General features: G+C 49.7%; 10 protein-coding genes across 17 annotated transcripts; 8 read left to right on the top strand and 2 right to left on the bottom strand.

The window, feature by feature from the left end:
• The first annotated feature begins 11 nt into the window (after positions 1-11).
• Positions 12-1,222, top strand: LOC136199656 (integumentary mucin C.1-like). The gene is made up of 2 exons (XM_065989907.1): positions 12-553; positions 623-1,222. The coding sequence occupies exons 1-2, from the start codon at positions 118-120 to the stop codon at positions 1,144-1,146; spliced, it is 960 nt and encodes a 319-aa protein (XP_065845979.1). The 5' UTR covers positions 12-117; the 3' UTR covers positions 1,147-1,222.
• A 122-nt stretch (positions 1,223-1,344) lies between these two features.
• LOC136199633 (macrophage receptor MARCO-like) lies at positions 1,345-3,190 on the bottom strand. The gene has a single exon (XM_065989880.1). It carries the CDS (start codon positions 3,141-3,143, stop codon positions 1,506-1,508), a length of 1,638 nt encoding a protein of 545 aa, XP_065845952.1. The 5' UTR covers positions 3,144-3,190; the 3' UTR covers positions 1,345-1,505.
• Positions 3,191-3,703: 513 nt separating this feature from the next.
• Positions 3,704-5,833, top strand: LOC136199659 (uncharacterized). 4 transcript variants are annotated; one of them, XM_065989908.1, is made up of 2 exons: positions 3,704-3,762; positions 4,381-5,833. In XM_065989908.1, exon 2 carries the CDS (start codon positions 4,493-4,495, stop codon positions 5,744-5,746), a length of 1,254 nt encoding a protein of 417 aa, XP_065845980.1. In that variant the 5' UTR covers positions 3,704-3,762; positions 4,381-4,492; the 3' UTR covers positions 5,747-5,833. The 4 variants fall into 4 exon arrangements, with proteins under 4 accessions (XP_065845980.1, XP_065845978.1, XP_065845981.1 ...); XM_065989906.1 differs by having other exon boundaries at positions 3,740-3,762; positions 4,178-5,833; XM_065989909.1 differs by lacking the exon at positions 3,704-3,762 and adding an exon at positions 3,769-4,226.
• Positions 5,834-6,105: 272 nt separating this feature from the next.
• LOC136185757 (uncharacterized) lies at positions 6,106-7,912 on the top strand. Its single transcript, XM_065972941.1, has 6 exons — positions 6,106-6,800; positions 6,850-6,932; positions 6,994-7,035; positions 7,095-7,253; positions 7,301-7,420; positions 7,478-7,912. Exons 1-6 carry the CDS (start codon positions 6,149-6,151, stop codon positions 7,793-7,795), a joined length of 1,374 nt encoding a protein of 457 aa, XP_065829013.1. The 5' UTR covers positions 6,106-6,148; the 3' UTR covers positions 7,796-7,912.
• LOC136197836 (lecithin retinol acyltransferase-like) lies at positions 7,864-8,340 on the bottom strand. The gene has a single exon (XM_065987676.1). The coding sequence runs from the start codon at positions 8,338-8,340 to the stop codon at positions 7,864-7,866; it is 477 nt and encodes a 158-aa protein (XP_065843748.1).
• Positions 8,341-8,448: 108 nt separating this feature from the next.
• Positions 8,449-12,121, top strand: LOC136185746 (protein dispatched homolog 1-like). The gene is made up of 2 exons (XM_065972933.1): positions 8,449-8,612; positions 8,677-12,121. Exons 1-2 carry the CDS (start codon positions 8,475-8,477, stop codon positions 11,485-11,487), a joined length of 2,949 nt encoding a protein of 982 aa, XP_065829005.1. The 5' UTR covers positions 8,449-8,474; the 3' UTR covers positions 11,488-12,121.
• Positions 12,122-12,430: 309 nt separating this feature from the next.
• Positions 12,431-15,641, top strand: LOC136184366 (protein dispatched homolog 1-like). The gene is made up of 2 exons (XM_065971260.1): positions 12,431-12,582; positions 12,637-15,641. The coding sequence occupies exons 1-2, from the start codon at positions 12,454-12,456 to the stop codon at positions 15,520-15,522; spliced, it is 3,015 nt and encodes a 1,004-aa protein (XP_065827332.1). The 5' UTR covers positions 12,431-12,453; the 3' UTR covers positions 15,523-15,641.
• Position 15,642: 1 nt separating this feature from the next.
• Positions 15,643-19,829, top strand: LOC136184331 (protein dispatched homolog 1-like). 5 transcript variants are annotated; one of them, XM_065971232.1, is made up of 4 exons: positions 15,643-16,128; positions 16,198-16,277; positions 16,348-16,813; positions 16,868-19,829. In XM_065971232.1, the coding sequence occupies exons 3-4, from the start codon at positions 16,622-16,624 to the stop codon at positions 19,754-19,756; spliced, it is 3,081 nt and encodes a 1,026-aa protein (XP_065827304.1). In that variant the 5' UTR covers positions 15,643-16,128; positions 16,198-16,277; positions 16,348-16,621; the 3' UTR covers positions 19,757-19,829. The 5 variants fall into 5 exon arrangements, with proteins under 5 accessions (XP_065827304.1, XP_065827312.1, XP_065827320.1 ...); XM_065971240.1 differs by having other exon boundaries at positions 16,345-16,813; XM_065971248.1 differs by having other exon boundaries at positions 15,643-15,963; positions 16,198-16,813.
• Positions 19,830-19,886: 57 nt separating this feature from the next.
• LOC136184512 (transmembrane protein 104 homolog) lies at positions 19,887-22,011 on the top strand. The gene is made up of 4 exons (XM_065971423.1): positions 19,887-20,087; positions 20,177-20,917; positions 21,081-21,729; positions 21,780-22,011. Exons 1-3 carry the CDS (start codon positions 19,899-19,901, stop codon positions 21,678-21,680), a joined length of 1,530 nt encoding a protein of 509 aa, XP_065827495.1. The 5' UTR covers positions 19,887-19,898; the 3' UTR covers positions 21,681-21,729; positions 21,780-22,011.
• Positions 22,012-22,198: 187 nt separating this feature from the next.
• On the top strand, positions 22,199-24,048 carry LOC136184524 (transmembrane protein 104 homolog). Its single transcript, XM_065971433.1, has 3 exons — positions 22,199-22,404; positions 22,522-23,262; positions 23,317-24,048. Exons 1-3 carry the CDS (start codon positions 22,216-22,218, stop codon positions 23,908-23,910), a joined length of 1,524 nt encoding a protein of 507 aa, XP_065827505.1. The 5' UTR covers positions 22,199-22,215; the 3' UTR covers positions 23,911-24,048.
• Positions 24,049-24,056: the final 8 nt, after the last annotated feature.

The raw sequence follows: 24,056 nt of genomic DNA, 5'->3' as shown, positions 1-24,056 counted from the left end.
CGGGTCTTAAGTTCACGACACGTAAGATGAGTTCACACTTTGGGAAGTTATTCGTCGCCGTCGCGCTCTAGAAAGAACTCCGACCGTCTTCTTCGACGCCAACGACCCCAACCATTCATGGCATTCACATCGCGACGAGCGTACGCGGCGACGATGACGTTCGTCGCGATCCTCGTCATCATCGCCACCGCCCAATCGACGCGATCGTGCTCGTGGAGCGCGTCGCCGCGCAGTCTCATACGCGTCAAGGAGAGCCGATCGAACGGCGCCGAATACGTTCACTCGTCCCACGCACTCGACGCGAACGAATGCGAACGACTCTGCTGCGAACGCGCCGCCACGGCCCCCAACTGCGATCTGGCCGTGTTTAAGCAACTCAACATTCTCGAAGAGTTCGAATCGAAGACGAATTGCTACCTATTCGCCTGCGGAACGCCGAGCAAGTGCTACTTCGCTTCCCATCCTCTGTTCACTTCGGCGTCCCTAAACGCGACGGCGACGACGCAACTCCCGACGACGTCGACGCCTATCGAGCCGAAGGCGACGACTCCCAGTACGTTTTATTAGCAATTAGGTTTATCGGAGTTTTGTTAGCATAGTCGGTCTCTTTACTGTCTCTTAGATGCTATTGAACGGTGGTGGGCTATTATTGCTTCCACCACGTCTTCTCCTTCTCCTCCTCCTACGAGTCGCTCGGTGGTGTCCACTACTACTGAGCGGCCCGTCTACGTGACGACTGCTAGTACGACTGCTAGCACGACTTCGACGCCAAATGTTGCTACTACTCTTACTCCTACTGATGTTGTCACTGAAGAGTTGACCACGGAGGGACCGACTACGGAAGAAATAACCACATTGCCTGTTCAACGTGCTACTTCCTCGGTGGGACGGACTTCTATGCATACTAAGGCAATGCCATCTGCTTCAAGCAGTAGTGCTAGTAGTAGTGATCGCGTTGTGGATCTGTCTGAGGGTCAGAAATCACATGGTGGGGGACTAGGGGCCGGTGAGATTGTTGCTATTCTTGGGGGACTTTGTCTGACCGTTATTGCTATTGGGATTATTGTATATCGGGTACGGAAGTCTAGACGACTGCGTGGATATTATTCTCACGATGATTATCTTATAAATGGCATGTATACGTAATTTTTTGTTTAGCTGTGTAAAGTTTTGCTTCTGCCGTAGCGCTTATATATATTAGATGTGTCTGGTTTATAGTGTAGCATAAATGCGTTGAGATTTGTCACTAAGCTCTTTCTTTTATTAGTAGGTAAAGCCGCCAACGAATGGAAAACCTAAAGCTGTATGTGCCAGGCTAGAATATTTGGTAGGCCTACATGCAGGTAAGTGAGATTACTTTTTCTTTTTTTCTGACAACAGAATGCAAAGGAAAAAGAGAAAAAATCGGCAGCACGAAGAAAAGTCAAGCAAAGGAGCAGGAGAAATGGGGTACAGCGAAAAAGAAAGTCAAACGCAGCATAAAAGTACCAAGACTGTTTCAGCAGCTATTCACATTCCACTCCAGCATCATCTCTATGACTGCATCTATTATGTTTGCCCCAATCTAAGGATGGACAAGCTGCCAGACTCTTCTCTTTTCCTGTGCATTCTACTTCAGACAGCCATATGGGTCCGTACCCTCGTCCATAAGCGCCACCCCAATCATAGTCAGCCGATCTTCTGTATCCTAATTGGCGGCAGACGACGTCAGCATCTAGGTCATCCCAGTAATCACTACACACAGTTCCCCACGTTCCGTCATATCGCACTTCAACGCGACCCTCACTTGGCTTTGAGCCGCCAGCAAGCCTAATTTCAATGTTGGGCACGCAGATCACTCCTGCGTCTTTCTGATGGTGGCATTCACTGCCTGGGGGGCTGAACAGACAGGAAAACAAAGACTGCTCATCGCCTCTGCAGCGAACGGAACTCAACCAGATTGGCCCTTCTCCTGCTCCATAAAATGCTCGTTTTTTTGCTTCAGCAGCACCGCCATACCCCGCGGCGCAGCATGCTACGTGGGCTGCATTTAGGTTCCATGCTGTGTCACACACAGTACCCCATTCATTCTTGTTACATACTTCCACTCGACCTTCGCGGTCATGTCTACCACCAACTAATCTGACAGCTCCTCTCGCACAGGGAGTGGTTGGAGTAATTGGAGTAGTTGGAGGTGGAGTTGTAGTTGGAGGTGGAGTTGTTGGCGTCTTTTCCTCTACTCCTGGTAAGCTTCCTAAACCCTTTTCTCCTTTTGGACCAATGTCTCCCTTGGGTCCAGTATCTCCTTTAGGGCCTTGAATCGCTTCCCCTTGCTCTCCCTTTTGACCCTTAGGACCTGTTGCACCTTCGCTTACGTCTCCTTGGTCTCCTTTGTCGCCCCTGTCTCCCTTTCTCCCCGCATCTCCATGTGAACCCTTATTTCCTGTATCTCCTTTTGGCCCAATGTCTCCCTTAGGTCCGATATCTCCTTTAGGACCTTGAATCGCTTCCCCTTGCTCTCCTTTCTGACCCTTTGGCCCCGTTGCACCCTCGCCTACGTCTCCTTTGTCTCCTTTATCGCCTCTGTCTCCCCTGTCTCCCCTGTCTCCTTTTCTCCCCATCTCTCCTGACAAGCCAAATGAGCCTTTTCGCCCTTTTGGTCCAATGTCTCCCTTGGGTCCAATATCTCCTTTAGTGCCTTGAATCGCTTCACCTTGCTCTCCTTTCTGACCTTTTGATCCTTCCAATATTTGCGTGGAGCCGCTGTCTCCTTTGTCTCCTTTGTCACCCTGCGGTCCTAACTTTCCAGGGTTCCCAAGTTCTCCTTTCGAGCCTTGTTCTCCCTTTTCCCCGGCAATACAAACCTCCTCTGACGTCCTGCATCGGGCTTTCAGTGTTTCGAGCAATTCGTTAGCCAGTATGTAGAGTCCTGCCGAACTAACCGTCGACCTTTTCGTTTTACCGCCCTTGTTTGAAAAGATTTCGTCGTAAGTTGAAGACTGACGTTCTAATTCTTCAAGCCGAGCCGTTAGATGGGTGACGCTTTGTTTCAACTGGGCAACGCTAATAGAAATCCAAACGACAGTCGCAGCAGTAAGTACGGCGCCTGCAGTAAGCGCAGCACACCAAAATCCGTACGAATTTAGGCGTTTCTGAGCGGTCATCCAAGACAAACTTTTCAATAGCTTATTGTGTGCAAATGAGCCGCTGGGAAATTCGAAGGGTGTGGCTAATCCCGGGTATTTGTCGAGCGCGTTTCGCCTATACCGCTCGCTCGGCCTTAGCAGTGCGAGTCGCCATAAACTTTTAGCATCACAAAATTACTAATCGACCACGCCCGCATTAATTTTGAAAAACAGGTTTACGCCCCCTCGTTGAGTTTTACAAGGATCCCCGGGAATTACGTACATTCCCTCCCCAACACTTCTGTTGTAAGCGGTCATCGTTGTGACAGCCGACCATTCGATGTAACAAACTACTCTTCCGTTCTTCTTTACTCGATCGACTCCCGAAATCGTGAAGACTGCGTGGATATTATTCTCATGATGATTATCTTATAAATGGCATGTATACGTAATTTTCTGTTTAGCTGTGTAAAGTTTTGCTTCTGTCGTAGCTCTTATATATATTAGATGTTTCCATATAATTTAGTGTAAAAAGACCTCGGTGGATCGAATCACGTGCGAGAATCCACTTGAGTCGGCTCATTGATATCTAAGATATCACTTGATCCGGTCCCACTTCGTCATCAGGCCTCGTTCATACGTTTTGATGTCGTCTGAGGTAAGTTTCGCAGCGTTTTAGGATGGGAGAAAGCCTTGGGAATGCACCCAGCACCGAAAAGAGCGTGTGCAGAGGCCTCGCGTCGGTCTAAGGCCATAAAGAGTCTAAAAAGCGCAAAAACGATCTCTGTGTGTTCACATAAATATCTCCATCTGTCATTAGGACTCACATACATGTAGCTCACTACACTTCCTTAGACCCTCGCTCGGGTTCGTTCAAGGTAACAGAACAAACGCATCCGGCTTCAAGATGGCGTTTTTCTATATTTTAGCTCCTTATGTAATTATGTAATTAGTACGAAAGAGTACAAAGCAGTCACAAAGTATATCAGTGACGTCATAAAACGTCATAATGATGTCAACTGCCCTCTAACTTGAAGGAAAACAATATTTAATCTGATCTCTAGCTTGTTCAGATTCAGGAACCCTTTCTCTACTGCAGAGCGACGTCATCGTGGCTGCTTTGTATGTTCCACAAAGAGTCCCAATGGAATATCTCCATGGCGTCAAGTAGATAATTTATTTATTTTGTTCAGTACGGAGCCCTAGATCAGAGAATAATTATAAAAAAACAAGTCACCAATAAGCTTTCTCAGCTATAGTCATTTCTCTCTAATAGCTCATTGCAGTTCAGTAAAACAAAAGAATCGGCATCACCTGGTTTTTCAGCACAGGGATCATCTGAAGAGGAATCACGTGGCTCTTCGAGCAGCAAGTTGGGGTCAACAACAATGACACCGCGTCATTCAGTCGTCCTTTGGCTTGAGACTATTTGTCATTATGGTTTTCAGGCTGTAAATTGGGTTTTCGTGAAAGGAGGCATGGCTCTGATGGTAGTTTTCATTGCAATTGTGCTTGCTTCTTTCATGTATGATTTTGCTTCTGAGAGAACCAATGAGTTAGTTCAAGGTTTAGTCAACAATGGCTTTGGGAAATTTAGAGATGAAAATGTCAAGCAACCTTCATTTGTTCTAGATCGAGCCAAAGAGAAAAAACAGTTTCGAGAGATGATGGCAATGCCTCCTGGTATGCAGCTTTACACCCTAGTGGTTGGTCCGCATGGTTGTGGAAAGACGTGGTTAGCGCTAGAATTGGCGAGGGAGATGCTGGAGAGTAAAGAGGGAGGTCTGCTCTACTTTGACTTTGGTGACAGCGTAGTTAACTATGAAGAAGCTGTGTTGCGCGAATTTGATAAGAAGTTTATGGAACTAAGCATATTGAAAATTTTATCATGGCTGGGGAAAGACAAGGACGTGGAGATGCCATCTAAAGCAGGCTTTGTGCGCTTCATGCGTTACGTCATTGGTCCTCACGCATTTGACTATGCAAAAAGAAAGAAAAGACAAGTGATCGTTATTGTAGATAACATCAATTCTATTTTGTATCAGAAGGACGGAGTACAGCAGTTGAAAGACTTGCAACGACATGCAAAATCAATTGTTGACAGATCTCAAATTCATATGATCTTCATTGATTCCGGAGGATCAGTGAGAAGCATATTTGAATCACAGAGTGCTCAATCAAGAATGCGTGTTTATGAAGTGGGTGATGTGAGTAGAGAAGAAGCCATTCAGCTGCTTGAATCACAAAAAATTTTTTGCGTGAATACAACCACTCTGTACGACACGGTGACTGGTGGACGACTGCAGTTACTTTGGGCTGCTGTATCTTGTCTTAATCACTCCAAAAAGGATGAAGGTCAATCACCAATGGACATGGTCTTTGATTGCATACGGAGACGGAAGTCACTTGCCAACTTGTGCAATATTACTCGAGAATTTATCCTTGAAATTTTTGGGAAAATCTTAAATGGAACAGAGCTAAAAGTGGAGGACGTTCCTTCTCGTTTTGATAATCAACTGAACTGTCTTGTTGCCAAAGACGTTCTCTACGAGACGTACCGTGGATATGTGCAGTTCTACTCTGCAATTGCTCGCACTCAAGGTGCCAAAGAACTGACTACCGCGCATTCGCGAGAAGAATGAGTCACGTACGTGAAAGGACAATCCAATTTATTTTTTGTTGCGAGATCTATGGTTGATCTAGCGTTACAACATATCTGCCTAAATTTCTGTGTAATGTCTTTTTGGGGCGTTTGTAGACGTTCATTCAAGACGGAGCTTATGTGTGCAAATAAGCCGCTGGAACTTCGAAGGGTGTGGCTAATTCCAGGTATTTAACATTTAATTTGTCGAGTGCGTTTCGCCTATACCGCTCGCTTGGCTAAACAGTGCGAGTCGCCATAAAATTTAGCATCACAGAATTGACAACTCTCACATTTTAAAAATGAAAGTTTACGCCCCCTCGTTGGGACTAAGGGGCATTCCCTTTTTCCCGGGGATTACGTCTCATTCCCTCCCCAACACTTCTGTGTTGTAAGCGGCGAAATGAGGAAGACCTGTCGTAGTGACAGCCGCCCATTCGATGTAACAAACTACTCTTCCGTCGCTTCTTTACTCGATCGACTCCCGAAGTCGACGAGACGACGTCAGCGACTGCGATCGGAAAGCGACGCGACGATTGCCAACGCTGTCCGGGACGGAGTCGAAGAATTTCTCGAAATAGCGCGCCCCGACGAACGACCGCGAGCGTCTAGTCTCTTCGATCGGAACGAGAGAGACAATCCGTACGAGTGGATCCTCGATCCGGAATCGTGCGACTTTTACGAGGCGGCCAAACTGAAAGCTTTGCTCCTTCGCAACGCGGCGCATCGCGGAGCGAGCGACGTGTGCGAGCTTTTGCTGCGCCACGGCGCGACTCCCGATTCTCCCGAAGGCGGCGGCCAAACGGCCGTTCACCTCGCCGCCATCGGCGGTCACGTCCCCGTTCTCGATGTTTTTCGTCGAATCGACGTTTCTCTGTGCCGACTCGATGGAGAGGGTCGCACTCCCGTTTCCCATGCAGTGGCCAATGGGCACGCCTATAGCGTTTACTGGCTGCTCAAGAACGGCGCCGAGCTGGACAAGAGCGCTCTAAAAGAACTGCAACAGTGTTCCGTGGACAGTCCGGTTCGTGATGCTATTGCTGCTTTTCAGAAAGGTTTGTTCTTTTTTTTGAAGGATTTGTGCTAGATGAACTTTCTTTCTAGGCGAGCCCCTGTGTGATAGGAAACCTGTCACAGTCGCCGATACTTCTCGGGCTAGTCGTGGCGATGAGAAGATGAAAGAGGAGGTTTTTACATAGTGAAGGTCTAATTAGTTGTACGTCAGGCGAGTCTTATTTTATCTCACAGCTCCAAGCCACCAGGGAAACCAACGAGCAACTACAACTGAAGGTATGCATACCTCTTTGCTGCATTGATTTTGGAAATACAATACATTGTACAACTTGAAGGTCAAGGAGCTTACACACGAAAACGTAGCCATAAAAGGCAAAATGGCAGGACTTCAGATGGAAAAGAAAAGAAACGAAGACAGTTGGCAGGAACAATTAGAGAGAAAGCAGAAGGAATGCGATGATCTAAAAGAGAAGGTTTCCTCTCTTCAGGCAGAGGTAGCTGTACCATTAAGAACCTTGCAGTAGTACATGTGTCTGCGCAGATTGACTCTCTGAAAGCCAATCAAGAGAACGAGAAATTGGATGCTCTGATGTCAAATCGGAATGTCATTGAAATGAAATATTTGGACAATTTTCTTGAGGTGGAGTGGCTCTCAAGACAGGTACCATAGGCATCACGCGGCAAGAGAATTTGATGGCTAACTCTCCCAAAATTTTAGCTCGCTAGGAGAGACAGCGTGCATGCGGAGGGATCATTCGAAGCCACGCAGCAGAACTTGTTTCTCTCGCTTGCCAAGAAGATGGGTCATCCTTGGAAGCTCGCTGGAGTTGCTTTGCATATCGACGACGCTGCTTTGGATAACATCGAATTTCAACATCGATTTTGCCTGAAGGCTTGCGCGTACGCGATGCTTCAAACGTGGAGCCGCAGTCAAGGCAAAAGAGCATCAGATAGTCAGCTCATCGACGCATTCAGGGTGATAGATAGAGGAGACTTGATCGATTTGATCAAGGCGCAAGAGGAAGGTGAGGTCTGATCGTTGCACTTTAATATATTTGTACTCGTGCATGAACGCAAGACTTTGTATGGTCTTGAGGTATTTTTCTAGGATGAGTTGTTCATAAAGAAAGACAGTGCTTTCTTTGCAACATAAGCAACAGCCTTAGCTCCGTCTGTATTGTCCTTGCCGCAGTAGGCGGTACTGGCCAAGTCCACCACGCCCTCTAAGAGACTGGCTTGAGCGGACTCGCGACGCCCCGTCTTGCACATAGTCGCAAAGTGTTCGCAGTTGTTGTCGAGGACGTCGTAGGGAGGATAAGTGTCGGCCTGTTCCAGGTATTTTCTCGCCGTTCGAACGACCACTGAATTTGCTTGACACCGTTTTGAGGCGTAAGAAACGACGGAAATGCGACGTCCCAACGAGAACTCTTCCAACGTCTGCTCGACGAGTCTCGCCGTTTTCGCGTCGAAGCCGGTGAAGTGGATCACTTTTCCGTCGCCGACGTAGATGCCGTGGTGAGTTCCGATTCTCGACGAGGCTAAAGGAACGGTGAGATGATCTCCTGCTTGAAAGCGCTCCATGGTAAAAACTAAAAAGACGGGAATCTTTAGTCTAAGGCGATGATGTCAGCAGCTATTTACAGGATGTCACGTGGAGTCTCAGCGAGCACGCTATAAACACGGATACAAACCATCTGAATCCGGCGAGAGGAAGTATGAAATACCAGGGGTATTCTGAGTTCGTTGCTCGCTTTCCGAGCATTATGATGGCAATCGTCTTTGCCTTCATCCTCACAACGACCATCGTCGGTCTCCTTACCAACGATCTGCCGGACTTCGCCGATCCTACGAAGGTGCAACGCAATTTAGACACTCTCCAGGCTTCGATAGATCCTACGAAGCAATCTATTCCCATAGGGATTTGAAGCGAGAGGTACCCCCATCAGAAAACGAAGCCGAACGATCGGACATCTACACGGGAGCGCATCGCTTTCAACTCGGCAGCGACGCGACGACAACAACAACAACAACAACAACAACAACAACAACAACTTCGACAGCAACTTTGTCAAAGACGTTGTCGTCGGCTTCGAAGGCGACGATCTCCTCCAACTCGACTCCATCAAAACGATCTGCGAAATCTCGACGGAAACCATACATTCGTTTCCGGAATTCGACAGCGCGTGTCCAGGCACGCGCGACGGCACGTGCGAACCGGACGTTTCCATTGGCAACCTACTCGTCTACATGACCGGCCGCAGAGATTGCAATTCACTTCAGCCGAGCGACTTGGCCGAACTCAAACGTCGACTCGTCACCTGCGCTCCGTATTACGTCAATAGCACGCTAACGAACGACTGTCAGTACATGTACACCCCTTGTCCCTTCGTGCCTCGCGAGTGCTCCGAATCCGGATACGTATTCACTCTATTCGAGTATCTCATCGACTTGGACTTTACAGAAGCAGTCGCACGTTGCCCAAACTGCGCTCTTCCCGCTCTCCGCTACACCCTTCTCTTTCCTCAAATCCAATCCAACTACTTACTCGATCTCTACCACGATCGACTGGAGTCGCCTATTCGTCGTGGCTCAGTCGCACTCGTCGGCATCGACTTCGACATCGCCTTCGACGTCTTCCAAGAACGTCTACTCAGCGACGTCGTCTATCCGGCTCTCTCCGTCGCCATTGTATTTCTCGTTATGTGGATTTACACGTCGTCGCTTTTCATCACGACTCTCTCGATCATCGCCTTCGTCGCCTCGCTCGGCGTCGCCTACTTTTTCTACATGACCGTCTTTCGCGTCTCCTTCTTCGCCTTTCTCAACGTCATCGCCATCGTCATTGCACTCGGTGTCGGCTCCGACGACGTCTTTGTCTACATCGACGTATGGCGACAGACGAAGCGACGTCATCCGAACGCGTCGACGGCGAAACGCGTTGCCATGACGCTGCGTCACGCCGCTCTGTCCATGTTTGTGACGAGTTTCACGACGGCGACGGCGTTTATTTCGAATATCGTCTCGCCTATAACGTCGGTTAAATGCTTTGGTCTCTATGCTGGTACGGCGATTCTCGTCAATTACGTTTTTATGATCACGTGGCTGCCCGCCGTCGTCGTTTTCTACGAGAAGTACATTGAGTCGCGTTGTAGCGTGAAACGTTTCGTGGGCACGTGTTATGAACGATTAACGGAGTATTTATCTATTCCCTTTCAGAAGTGGATACCGACGCTCGTCACGAAGTTCAAGTGGCCGCTTCTCGTCGTATTGACAGCGCTCGCCGTCGGCATGTCAATGGCCGTCTTCGTTAAACCGCGACTTCAATTGCCGACGAGTAGCAGTTGGCAATTGTTTCGAACGTCCGATATATTGTCGCGCTACGAGTTCGACATGAAGTCGCATTTTGCCTTCAACGGTCTCCGTGATCCGCCCGAACCCGCCGACGGCATGTACCTCACTTTCGTTTTTGGCGTGAAAGCTGAAGATCCAGGCAATCACATGGTTCCACTCGACGATGATTCCGATTCGAACTTTCACCTCACGTTCACTCAACCGTCGTTGAGTTTGATCTCGCCGGCGGGGCAAATGTGGCTTGAGCGTTTTTGCGGCGACCTAAAAAATCAATCATTCGTCTATGAATATCCGTTGTCGTCGGACGCCGACTGTTTCATACGCTCGGTCGGCGACTTCTTCGCTTTTTTGAATACGACCGAATCGTGCGACGCCTACGTCGCCGTCCAAGCGTCGTACGTCAAAGAGACGAGTCGTCGATGCTGCGCCGTCGGGACTCTGCCGACGGACGCCGATACGTTTGCCTATTGCTTGCGACACTGGTCGATAGCGATAGCGTCGCCAATCGGCGCCGCCTCAGGATTGACGTATCCGGACGATCGTCTCTATTTCGACGACGAGGGCAATCTCAAAGCGATCGAAGTCACGATTCGTTCGACGCTCGACAACGCGCGCGCCTACGTCGACATGAATCGCGACTGGAATCGCGTTGAGAATTGGCTCGACGCGATATCCGAGTCGGCGCCGTCCGAGCTGCGTCACGGCTGGTTCACCGGCTACTTCGCCTTCTACGATTTGCAGAAGAGTCTCAATTTCGGCACGCTCGTCTCCATGGGTCTCTCCGTCGGTCTCTCCTTCGTCGTGCTTCTTATCACGACGTTCAATGTCGTTATTAGTCTGTACGCCGTTGTCACGATCGCTGCAACGCTCCTGTCGACCGTCGGCACGCTCGTCCTTCTCGGCTGGCAATTGAATATTCTCGAATCGGTCGCCATGTCGATTGCCGTCGGTTTGTCGGTCGATTTCACCGTTCATTACGGCGTCGCTTATCGAGTTTGTCCCGACGAGCGACGGCGCGAGCGCACGCTGTTTTCCGTCACGCACATGGGTCCCGCCGTCACGATGGCCGCTTTGACGACGTTCGTTGCCGGTGCTATGATGATGCCATCGCGAATTCTCGCGTATACGCAGCTTGGCACTTTTCTCATGCTGATCATGTTCTTCAGTTGGCTCTACGCGAATTTTTTCTTTCAGCCGCTCTGTTCTCTGATTGGGCCCCAGCGGACGTTCGGGCAGTTGAGTGTGCCATCATCGTTGGCGTTTTTGGACTGTTATCGAGCCGCTGCTATGGACGAAGTGGTAAGCGAAAATGACGGCGCCGCGGCGGCGAAGGAAGAGAACAAGACGCCAGTCTCTTTCGAGACGTGCATTTGGTAGCGCTGTTCTAAAACGATTTTGCGTATATGTATACACTTCTCAGAGGCAGATAAGTCTGACAGGGATCAACGATGGAACTGTTTCATCGAAGATTTGGTCATTCTAGCATCACAAAAGATGTGAAAAAGGAAGACAGCGACCCCACATTGAACAGCGATCCCACATTAGACAGCAGTTCGATTGCTGTGCTCTTCTTCTGCCTCGACGCTATCATCGCGTCGTTGAAATGCCGTACGTCTTGTACGTATTTTACGGTCTCATCCTAGTAGCAGTCATCGCCATCTTAATTGGCAATTGCTGCCGTTCAATGGAAGTCTCGTGTCCACGAAACCGCTCTACTTATCAATTTGGAGCATGGACACAATGAAAACAATGCAGTAATTTCCAATTTAGAACGCCAATAAGTTTATGTGGTATAGCAATTGCGTACTGCGGGGATCGCGAGACGAAGGTCGGCATCTCTTCAAGAAGAGGTATCTGGTACTGCTATGTATGTAACAGTGGTATGTTTCTCTCTGCAAATCGACTCTCTGAAAGCTAATCAAGAGAACGAGAGAAATTGAACATTCTGACTTTGTATGAGCTGTTCATAATGTAAGACAGTGCTTTCTTTTCAACATAAGCAACAGCCTCAGCTCCGTCTTTATTGTAAGGTTCCTCCACAAGGACTGGCTTGAGTGGACTCACTTGACACTGCTTTGAAGCCTAAGAAACGACGGAAATGGGACGTTCCGAGGAGAACTCCTCCAATGTCTGCTCGAAGCCGGTGACTTGAATCACTTTTCCGTCGCCGACGTAGATGCCGTGATTCTCGACAAAGTTAGAGATGATCTCCTGCTTGAAAGCGCTCCATTCTATTATGACGGGAAACTCTGCTTATGATTTTGTCACGTGAAAGAACGAGCCAACGCGCACGCGCCTCTTCTGAATCCGGTGAAAGGAAAGGAAATAGGCACCGGAGGAAATATGGGGTATTCTGAGTTCGTTGCTCGCTTTCCGAGCATTATGATAGCGCTAGTCTTTGCCTTCATCCTCACAACGACCCTCGTCGGTCTCCTTACCAACGATCTGCCGGACTTCTCCGATCCGACGAAAGTGCAACGCAATTAGACAGTCTCCGGACTTCTACTAAGCAATCTAATCTCATAGGGATTCGAAGCGAGAGGCACGCCTATCAGAAAACGAAGCCGAACGATCGGACATCTTCGCGACGACTCTAGCCTACACCGGGGCGCATCGCTTCCAACCCGGAAGCGACGCGACGACAACGACAATTTCGACAGTAGCGATTTTGATACAAACGTCGTCGTCGGCTTCGAAGGCGACGATCTCCTCCAACTCGACTCCATCAAAACGGTCTGCGAAATTTCGACGGAGACGATACGTTCGTTTCCGGAATTCGACAATGCATGTCGACGCACGCGCGACGGCACGTGCGAGCCGGACGTTTCCATTGGCAACCTACTCGTCTATATGACCGGGCGAAAAGATTGCAATTCACTTCAGTTGAGCGACTTGGTCGAACTCAAACGTCGACTAGCCACCTGCGCTCCGTATTACGTCAATAACACGCTAACAAATGACTGCAAGTACACCCCTTGTCCCTTTGTGCCTCGCGAGTGCTCCGAATCCGGATACGTATTCGCCCTATTCGAGTATCTCATCGACTTTGACTTTACAAAAGAAGTCGCACGCTGTTCGCACTGTGATCTTCCCGCTCTCCGCTACACCCTTCTCTTTCCTCAAATTAAATTCGACTACTACTACTACGACTACTCCTTCTTACTCGATCTTTACCACGCTCGACTCGAGTCGCCTATTCGTCGCGGCTCAGTCGCGCTCGTCGGAATTGACTTTGACATCGCCTTCGACGTCTTCCAAGAACGTCTACTCAGTGACGTCGTCTATCCGGCTCTCTCCGTCGCAATCATATTTCTAGTCATGTGGATTTACACGTCATCGCTTTTCATCACGACGCTCTCCATCGTCGCCTTCGTCGCCTCGCTCGGCGTCGCCTACTTTTTCTACACGACCGTTTTCCGCGTCTCCTTCTTCGCCTTTCTCAACGTCGTCGCCATCGTCATCGCACTTGGCATTGGCTCCGACGACGTTTTCGTCTATATTGACGTCTGGCGACAGACGAAGCGACGTCATCCAAACTCGTCGACGGCGAAACGCGTTGCCATGACGCTGCGTCACGCCGCTCTGTCCATGTTCGTGACGAGTTTCACGACGGCGACGGCGTTTATTTCGAATATCGTTTCGCCTATAACTTCGGTTAAATGCTTCGGTCTCTATGCCGGCACGGCGATTCTCGTCAATTACGTTTTTATGATCACGTGGTTGCCCGCCGTCGTCGTTTTCTACGAGAAGTACATTGAGTCGCGTTGTAGCGTGAAACGTTTCGTGGGCACGTGTTATGAACGATTAACGGAGTATTTATCTATTCCCTTTCAGAAGTGGATACCGACACTCGTCACGAAGTTCAAATGGCCGCTTCTCGTCGTATTGACGGCACTCGCCGTCGGCATGTCGATGGCCATCTTCGTTCGACCGCGACTTCAATTGCCGACGAGTAGCGATTGGCAATTGTTTAAAACGTCCGATATATTGTCGCGTTACCAGTTCGACATGAAATCGCACTTTGCCTTCAACGGTCTCCAAGATCCGCCTAATCCCTCCGACGGCATGTATCTCGCTTTCGTTTTCGGCGTGAAAGCCGAAGATCAAGGCAATCACATGGTTCCACTCGACGATGATTCGGATTCGAACTTTCACCTCACGTTCACTCAACCGTCGTTGAGTTTGATCTCGCCAGCGGGGCAAATTTGGCTTGAGCGTTTTTGCGACGAACTCAAAAATCAATCGTTTGTCTACAAGTACCCGTTGTCGTCGGGCGCCGACTGTTTCATACGCTCGATCGCCGAATTCTTCGCTTTTTTGAATACGACGGAATCGTGTGACGAGTACGTCGCCGTCCAAGCGTCGTACGTCAACGAAATGAGTCGTCGATGCTGCGCCGTCGGGACTCTGCCGACGGACGCCGATACGTTCGCGTATTGTTTGCGACACTGGTCGATAGCAACGCAACTCGGCGCCCTCGCAGGATTGGCGTATTCGGACGATCTTCTCTATTTCGACGACGAGGGCAATCTCAAAGCGATCGAAGTCACAATTCGTTCGACGCTCGACGATACGAACGTCTACGTCGACATGAATCGCAACTGGAATCGCGTCGAGACGTGGCTCGACGCGATATCCGAGTCGGCGCCGTCCGAACTGCGTCACGGCTGGTTCACCGCCAACGGCTACTTCACCTTCTACGATTTGCAGAGAAGTCTCAATTTTGGCACGCTCGTCTCCATGGGTCTTTCCGTCGGTCTCTCCTTCGTCGTGCTTCTTATCACGACGTTCAATATCGTTATTAGTCTGTACGCCGTCGTGACGATCGCCGCGACGCTCCTGTCGACCGTCGGCACGCTCGTCCTTCTCGGCTGGCACTTGAATATTCTCGAATCGGTCGCCATGTCGATTGCCGTCGGCTTGTCGGTCGATTTCACCGTTCATTACGGCGTCGCTTATCGAATTTGTCCCGACGATCGACGGCGCGAGCGCACGCTGTTTTCCGTCAAGCACATGGGTCCCGCCGTCACGATGGCCGCTTTGACGACGTTCGTTGCCGGTGCTATGATGATGCCGTCGAGCATTCTCGCGTATACGCAGCTCGGAACGTTTCTCATGTTGATCATGCTCTTCAGTTGGCTCTACGCGAATTTTTTCTTTCAGCCGCTCTGTTCTCTGATTGGGCCCCAGCGCACGTTCGGGCAGTTGACAGTGCCGCCGCAGTTGGCGTTTTTGGACTTTTATCGAGCCGCTGCTATGGACGAAGAGGTGAGCGAAAATGACGGCGACGCGACGGTGAAGAAAGAGGAGAAAGACGCTAACGTCGACGACGATAGGAAAGCGACTCCCACGGTTTCGTTTGACGAGAGCAAAACGGCAGTTCGTATGAGCAATCTCGCATGCGAGACGTAGCGCTGTTCTAAAACGATTTTTGTCTATATGTATTTATATATGCACTTCTCAGAGGCAGATACGTCGTACAGGGATCAATGGAGCTGTTTCATCGAATGCTAGCTAGCATCACGAACGAAAGGTACACTACTTTGTGCCGGAAGGAGTGATCTCATTTCCCTTCACCGGACGTCAAGGCTAACAGCGGTTCGATTGCTGTGCTCCTCAACGCTATCGTCGTCGTCGAATTTCTTGAAATGCCGTACGTCTTGTACGGCGGCGGCGTATTCTACGGTCTCATCCTAGTCGCAGTCATCGCCGTCTTGGCAATCACTGCCATTGAGTGTTTCTAGATCTATTAAGACTATCGTCTTTACTCTTTAGCCGTCTTGAACGGTTTCGCGGACAGGAGACTTCCATTCAACAATGGTCTACATGTTGAGACGTCACGACTCGGAAAAGGTCCGACTCTTATTAAAATAAGTCGGGGTCTTGAGAACCACTCAACATGGGCCTCAAGACGTCTCAGTCGAGGTCTCGATCGAGACACCCCTCCTGCCGAACGAAAAATGTTTTTCTTACGTTCTCGACACAGAAGGAATGCGATGATGATCTGAAAAAGAGAAGGTCGCATCTCTTCAAGAAGAGGTATCTGGTACTGCTATGTGTGTAACAGTGGTATGTTACTCTCTGCAGGTCGACTCTCTGAATAGCAGCTAATCAAGAGAACGAGAGAAATTGAACATTCTGACTTTGTACAGTATGAGCTGTTCATTGTAAGACAGTGCTTTCTTTTCAACATAAGCAACAGCCTCAGCTCAGTCTTTATTGTCTTTGCCGAAGTAGGCGGCACTCAGGCAAGGTTCGACCACGCAAGGACTGACTTGAATGGACTCACGACCGTTTTGCACAGAGTCGCAAAGTGTTCTCGTAGGGAGGATAAGCGTCGAACGACCGCTGAATTTGCTTGACACTGCTTTGAAGCCTAATAAGAAACGACGGAAACTGCTTTGAAGCCTAAGAAACGACGGAAATGGGACAACTCTGCTCGAAGCCGGTGACGTGGATCACTTTTCCGTCGCCGACGTAGTGATTCTCGACGAAGCTATGAAACTCGCTGATGTTGTCACGTGAAAGAACGAGCGCGCACGCCTCTCTGAATCCTGTGAGGGTGAGAGGAAATATGGGGTATTCTGCGTTCGTTGCTCGCTTTCCGAGCATTATGATAGCACTAGTCTTTGCCTTCATCCTCACAACGACCCTCGTCGGTCTCCTTACCAACGATCTGCCGGACTTCTCCGATCCGACGAAAGTGCAACGCAATTAGACAGTCTCTAGACTTCTACTAAGCAATCTAATCTCATAGGGATTCGAAGCGAGAGGCACGCCCATCAGAAAACGAAGCCGAACGATCGGACATCTTCATCATGACTCTAGCCTACACCGGGGCGCATCGCTTCCAACTCGAAAGCGACGCGACGACAACGACAACGACAACTTCGACAGCAGCAATTTTGATACAGACGTTGTCGTCGGCTTCGAAGGCGACGATCTCCTCCAACTCGACTCCATCAAAACGGTCTGCGAAATCTCGACGGAAACCATACGTTCGTTTTCGGAATTCGACAGCGCGTGTCAACGCACGCGCAACGGCACGTGCAAACCGGACGTTTCCATTGGCAACCTACTCGTCTATATGACCGGGCGAAAAGATTGCGATTCACTTCAGTCGAGCGACTTGGTCGAACTCAAACGTCGACTCGTCACCTGCGCTCCGTATTTCGTCAATAACACGCTAACGAACGACTGCAAGTACACCCCTTGTCCCTTCGTGCCTCGCGAGTGCTCCGAATCCGGATACGTATTCACCCTATTCGAGTATCTCATCGACTTGGACTTTACACAAGAAGTCGCACGCTGTCCAAACTGCGCTCTTCCCGCTCTCCGCTACACCCTTCTCTTTCCTCAAATCCAATCCGATTACTTCTTACTCGATCTCTACCACGATCGACTGGAGTCACCTATTCGTCGTGGCTCAGTCGCGCTCGTCGGAATTGACTTTAACATCGCCTTCGACGTCTTTCAAGAACGTCTACTCAGTGACGTCGTCTATCCGGCGCTCTCCGTCGCAATCATATTTCTTGTCATGTGGATTTACACGTCGTCGCTTTTCATCACAACGCTCTCGATCGTCGCCTTCGTCGCGTCGCTCGGCGTCGCCTACTTTTTCTACACGACCGTTTTCCGCGTCTCCTTCTTCGCCTTTCTCAACGTCATCGCCATCGTCATCGCACTTGGCATTGGCTCCGACGACGTTTTCGTCTATATTGACGTCTGGCGACAGACGAAGCGACGTCATCCAAACTCGTCGACGGCGAAACGCGTTGCCATGACGCTGCGTCACGCCGCTCTGTCCATGTTCGTGACGAGTTTCACGACGGCGACGGCGTTTATTTCGAATATCGTCTCGCCTATAACGTCGGTTAAATGCTTCGGTCTCTATGCTGGCACGGCGATTCTCGTCAATTACGTTTTTATGATCACGTGGCTGCCAGCCGTCGTCGTTTTCTACGAGAAGTACATCGAGTCGCGTTTTAGCTTGAAGCGTTTCGTGGGCACGTATTATGAACGATTAACGGGGTATTTATCTATTCCCTTTCAGAAGTGGATACCGATGCTCGTCACGAAGTTCAAGTGGCCGCTTCTCGTCGTATTGACGGCACTCGCCGTCGGCATGTCAATGGCGGTCTTCGTTAAACCGCGACTTCAATTGCCGACGAGTAGCAGTTGGCAATTGTTTCGAACGTCCGATATATTGTCGCGCTACGAGTTCGACATGAAATCGCATTTTGCCTTCAACGGTCTCCGTGATCCGCCCAATCCCGCCGACGGCATGTACCTCGCTTTCGTTTTCGGCGTGAAAGCTGAAGATGCAGGCAATCACATGGTTCCACTCGACGATGATTCCGATTCGAACTTTCACCTCACGTTCACTCAACCGTCGTTGAGTTTGATCTCGCCAGCGGGGCAAATGTGGCTTGGGCTTTTTTGCGACGAGCTCAAAAATCAATCATTCGTCTATGAATATCCGTTGTCGTCGGACGCCGACTGTTTCATACGCTCGGTCGCTGACTTTTTCGCTTTTTTGAATACGACCGAATCGTGCGACGCCTACGTCGCCGTCCAAGCGTCGTACGTCAACGAGACGAGTCGTCGATGCTGCGCCGTCGGGACTCTGCCGACGGACGCCGATACGTTCGCGTATTGCTTGCAACACTGGTCGATAGCAACGCAACTCGGCGCCGTCGCTGGATTGACGTATCCCGACGATCGTCTCTATTTCGACGACGAGGGCAATCTCAAAGCGATCGAAGTCACAATTCGTTCGACGCTCGACGATTCGCGCGTCTACGTTGACATGAATCGCGAGTGGCATCGCGTCGAGAATTGGCTCGACGCGATATCCGAGTCGGCGCCGTCCGAGCTGCGTCACGGCTGGTTCACCGGCTACGGCGACTTCACCTTCTACGATTTGCAGAAGAGTCTCAATTTCGGCACGCTCGTCTCCATGGGTCTCTCCGTCGGTCTCTCTTTCGTCGTGCTTCTTATCACGACGTTCAATATCGTCATTAGTCTATACGCCGTCGTCACGATCGCTGCGACGCTCCTGTCGACCGTCGGCACGCTCGTCCTTCTCGGCTGGCAATTGAATATTCTCGAATCTGTCGCCATGTCGATTGCCGTCGGTTTGTCGGTCGACTTCACCGTTCATTACGGCGTCGCTTATCGAGTTTGTCCCGACGAGCGACGGCGCGAACGCACGCTGTTTTCCGTCAAGCACATGGGTCCCGCCGTCACAATGGCCGCCTTGACGACGTTCGTTGCCGGCGCTATGATGATGCCGTCGAGCATTCTCGCGTATACGCAGCTCGGCACGTTTCTCATGTTGATCATGTTCTTCAGTTGGCTCTACGCGAATTTTTTCTTTCAGCCGCTCTGTTCTCTGATTGGGCCCCAGCGGACGTTCGGGCAGTTGAGTGTGCCATCATCTTTATCGTTTTTGGACTGTTATCGAGCCGCTGCTATGGACGAAGAGGTGAGCGAAGATATATATGACGGCGATGCGCTCATGACGAATATGGAAGAGGAGCAAGACGATTCCGACGACGAAGGAAAAGTGACTCCCATGACGTTGGCTTCGTTTGACGAGAGCAATACGACGGTTCGTATGAGCGATCTCGCTTTCGAGACGTGAACGACAGGCGATTTGGTAGCGCTGTTTTTATTCCTATTCTATTCCGATTTGGTCGTGCTGCTTTGTGCCGGAAGGCGTGCCGTCACTGCCGTGATCCCCATTAGTGATATTAAAAACTCCCCTCTTCCCATCGCCGGACGTCATGGCTAACAGCGGTTCGATTGCTGTGCTCTTCTTCTGCCTCAACGCTATCGTCGTCGTCGGATTTCTTCAAATGCCGTACGTCTTGTACAACGGCGGCGTTTTCTACGGTCTCATCCTAGTCGCTGTCATCGCCGTCTTGGCAATCGCAGCCGCCGAATGGACCATCGAAGCGATGGCAAGAGCAGAAGTAAGACGGACGTCATCGCTTCTTTTGGTTATTCGATCGAACGCAAACGATTTTCCGTGTCCGGGCTTAAAATAATATTTCCTTTATAGTCCTATACAAGTGGCCTCGAAAGCGAACAACGTTGCTGGCGCGTGGAACTAGTGAGCAACGACCGAAAATTTGAAGTTGGCGAATTGTGTCGACTTTTCGTGCATCCATGGATCGGTCACATCTACGACGTCATCGTCGTTGTCAGCGGATTTATCATCTTGTGGATGTACTCTTCTCAGGCAGCGAGCTCTCTGTCTTCAGAAATTCCCTTTTCTGGCAAAATTTTCGAACAGTGCGACGGTAACGACTATCTCCACAAACTTCGTCCGGACGGCAACTGCTGGAACACATACTCGCTCTGTGTCATCTTTTACGGCATCATTGTCGTGCCGCTCTCCTGTCTCAATCTGCGCTGGCAAATTATTTTTCAAACGATCATGGGCATATTTCGTATCATTGTCATCGTGAGCATGTCAATCTATTCGTTTGCCGGCGCCATGGTGAACGTTCACAGCGGCACGAATATCAGCAGCGCGCTGCACAACGTCAACGACACGCAGGCTCACATTTGGTTTCATTTTGACTTTCGTCGAGGGTTTGGCGTTATCCCCGTCACGACGTTCGCTCTCCTGGTTCACTTTATGATACCAACGTTTTGCAAGTCAGTGATCATTAAGGAGCATTTGAAACGCATCTTCACAATCGGTCTCTCGCTGGCCACATTCCTCTACGTACTCGTTGGCGTCACAGTGGCTATGTTCTATGGCGGAGATGTCTATGAGATATGCACTCTCACGTGGGTAAGTCCTGCGTACCTGTTCCTATGCAACTAAACGTTTCCGTGTGCATGTACACGGACAAACGTTTAGTTGCACTAATCAATTGATTATCTGAAGGCTTTCTTATCAGATGATCACCCTCATTATGTAGCTGTAATTCTTGTATTTCATCGTTCTTTTTTAGTGGACAACAACAACACCAGGCTACAGCAAAATTCTCAGAAATTATTCCTATTTGCTTATCTTCTTTCCGTCAATTAACTTGCTCTCCAGCTATCCGCTCCTAGTCAATGTGCTGGTCAACATATCATTTTCTTTTGTGAAGAGCGTGAGTGGGGTCGATTTGACGGGATCCGCTCTATGCATTGGGCGATTTTGCATGGCAACGGTGCCCCTCATTGGGTCCGTATTTGTGTCAAACTTGGTGGCCGTGACTAACTTTGCAATACTATTTCTCACCCTGACGCTCTTCGTTTTCCCCGCCGGTTTACATTTTGCCTCGAAATGGAAAAGCGTGAAGACGTTTGGCTCTCGTACTCTGACTGAAGAAGTGGGTAACTTGAAAGAACCGAGTCAACTCATCCACTACCGTTCGAAGTATGGCCTCAGTTTGCTTCACTCGTCAAATAGAGCCGCGGATTCTAGAGAAAGAACAACAGTTGTGGGAGCAGTTGAGAGTTGCTACAAGCCAGTTGTGGGTCATGACGTCGTGGCTATCGGATCATTGATCTTTGGTGTAGTGGCAATCATTGCTACGGTTATGTCCTGGTTTACTAATTACTGAAAACGGACGCGGACTTACTCAATGAAGCTGGTACATACTGCGCTCCCCAGTAAGCTCATTTTAACCTTATGCTGCGTTGATGTCAATGGAAAGTTCTAGTTACTTACTCCGTACCTAAGAATTTTGGTCATTGTTGATAAGGCAAGCAGGCAGGCAACACAGAAGCAGTGAAAAGGTACAGGTATCTAGAAACTGTTACTCTGTAATGCACTCACAAAGGAGATTCCCTATCCTCCTCTATCACACACACAATCACATAGCATAGGAAATTCTTTGCGTAAGCCAAATCGTTATTACTAAATAAGACTAGTTTCTGGTACCTAGCGTCATACACAACACTGCAATTTTTTGTGACCGTTTTTCGTTGCCAACCCCCAAGACCTCTGGGTGATCAGATAAGGTTGAAAGCGCACCTGGAGCAGGTGCATCTTGAGCACCTTTGTCCGGCTGGCTCTGCTTTTTTCGCGCCAAGTCAATGTAGTCATGTAGATATCACGTGCTCCTTCTCGTGACAGGAAAACACGTCATCGACATCATGGCGAACCACGGCTCGATGGCCGCGCTTTTCTTCTGCCTCAACGCCATAGTCGGCGCAGGATTTCTCGGAATGCCGTACGTCTTGTACAGCGGCGGCGTTTTCTACGGTCTCTTCCTCGTCGTCATCATCGCCGTCTTTGCAATCGCAGCCGCCGAATGGACGATCGAAGCAATGGCAAGAGCAGAAGTAAGAGACCGTCTTTTAGTACCGACTGTACTGTTTACACAGTCGAATCGAACGCGGCAATTAAATTTCCTTATCCGGGGCCAAACGTTTTCACATGTTTTCTCCCTTCGATTCTAGTCCTATAAGAGCGGCCTCGAAAGCGGCCGACGTCGCTGGCGCGTGGCACTCGTGAGCAACGATCGAAAATTCGAAGTCGGCGAATTATGCCGACTTTTCATTCATCCGTGGATCGGTCACATCTACGACGTCGCCGTCGTCGCCAACGGCTTCATCATCCTATGGATCTACGGCACGTTGGCGGCGAGTTCGTGGTCGTCGGAAATTCCGTTTTCTGGCAAAATTTTCGAACAGTGCGACAGCAAGGACTATTTCCACAAACTTCATCCGGATGGCGGCTGCTGGAACGCCTATTCGCTCTGTCTCGTCATCTACGGCGTCATTGTCGTGCCGCTCTCCTGTCTCGATTTGCACTCGCAGGTCGTTTTTCAAACGATCATGGGCATATTTCGTATCGTTGTCATTGTGAGTATGTCTCTCTATTCGTTTGCCGGCGCCATGGTGAACATTCACAACGGCACGAATATCAACAGCACGCTGCACAACAGCAACGACACGCAGGCTCGCATTTGGTTTCATTTCGACCTTCAGCAATGGTTCGGCGTTATTCCCGTTGTGACGTTCGCTCTCCTGGTTCATTTTATGATACCGACGTTTTGCATGTCGGTGAGCAATAAGAGACATTTGAAACGCATCTTCACAGTCGCTCTCATGCTGGCAACCGTCCTCTATCTACTCGTTGGCATCACGGTGGCTATGTTCTACGGCAGAGATGTCAATGAGACGTGCACTCTTACGTGGGTAAGTTTCCACTCTCGCTATACTCCTTGTATTTAATCGTTCTCTTTCTTTTAGCTTAAAACGAAGGGACCCGGTCACAACATCATTCTCAGAATCTACTCCTATTTGCTTGTCGTCTTTCCGTCGATTGACTTGTGCTCCGGGTATCCGCTCATAGTCAATGTCCTCATCAACATATTGTTTTCACTGGTAAAAGACGTAAGTGGGATCACCTTGACGGGATCGACTATACGCATTGGGCGATTTTGCATGGCAACGGTGCCCCTGATCGGGTCCGTATTCGTGTCGAATCTGGTGACGGTGTCCGACTACGCGGGAATATTTCTCACCACGGTACTTTTCTTTATTCCCGCCTGTTTGCACTTCGTCTCGAAATGGAAAAGCGTGAAGACGTTTGGCCCTCGTACTCTGACCGAGGAAGTGGACGCAGAATCGAGGGATCTCATCCACAATCGTCCGGAGAGCGTGCAAGACGAAGAAAAGCAAGACATCGGGTTGCTGCACTCGTCGAACGGAACAACGGCTGTGGGGTCAGTTGAGAGTTGCTACAAGCCAACTGTGGGTCGGGACTTCGTGGCTGTCGGATCGTTGGTGTTCGGTGTAGTGGCAATCGTTGCAACGGTTATGTCGTGGTTTAGTAGTCACTGAGGAAAAAAATGGGCATAGGCTGACTAAAAGCTGGTACTTCTTTTTCTTACAAACCCATTAGTAGTCTTAGATGTAGGAGTTTTCACAGCCAGCTAGGAAACTTTATTTTTTGTTGTTGTACGGGCACGAGCACATGTACGTCGCTG

The sequence above is a fragment of the Oscarella lobularis genome, chromosome 1 (genome assembly GCF_947507565.1).
Source record: "Oscarella lobularis chromosome 1, ooOscLobu1.1, whole genome shotgun sequence".
NCBI classification, from domain to species: domain Eukaryota; kingdom Metazoa; phylum Porifera; class Homoscleromorpha; order Homosclerophorida; family Oscarellidae; genus Oscarella; species Oscarella lobularis.
Note: the sequence above shows the minus strand (reverse complement) of the source record. Positions and strands in the feature narration are given on the sequence as shown.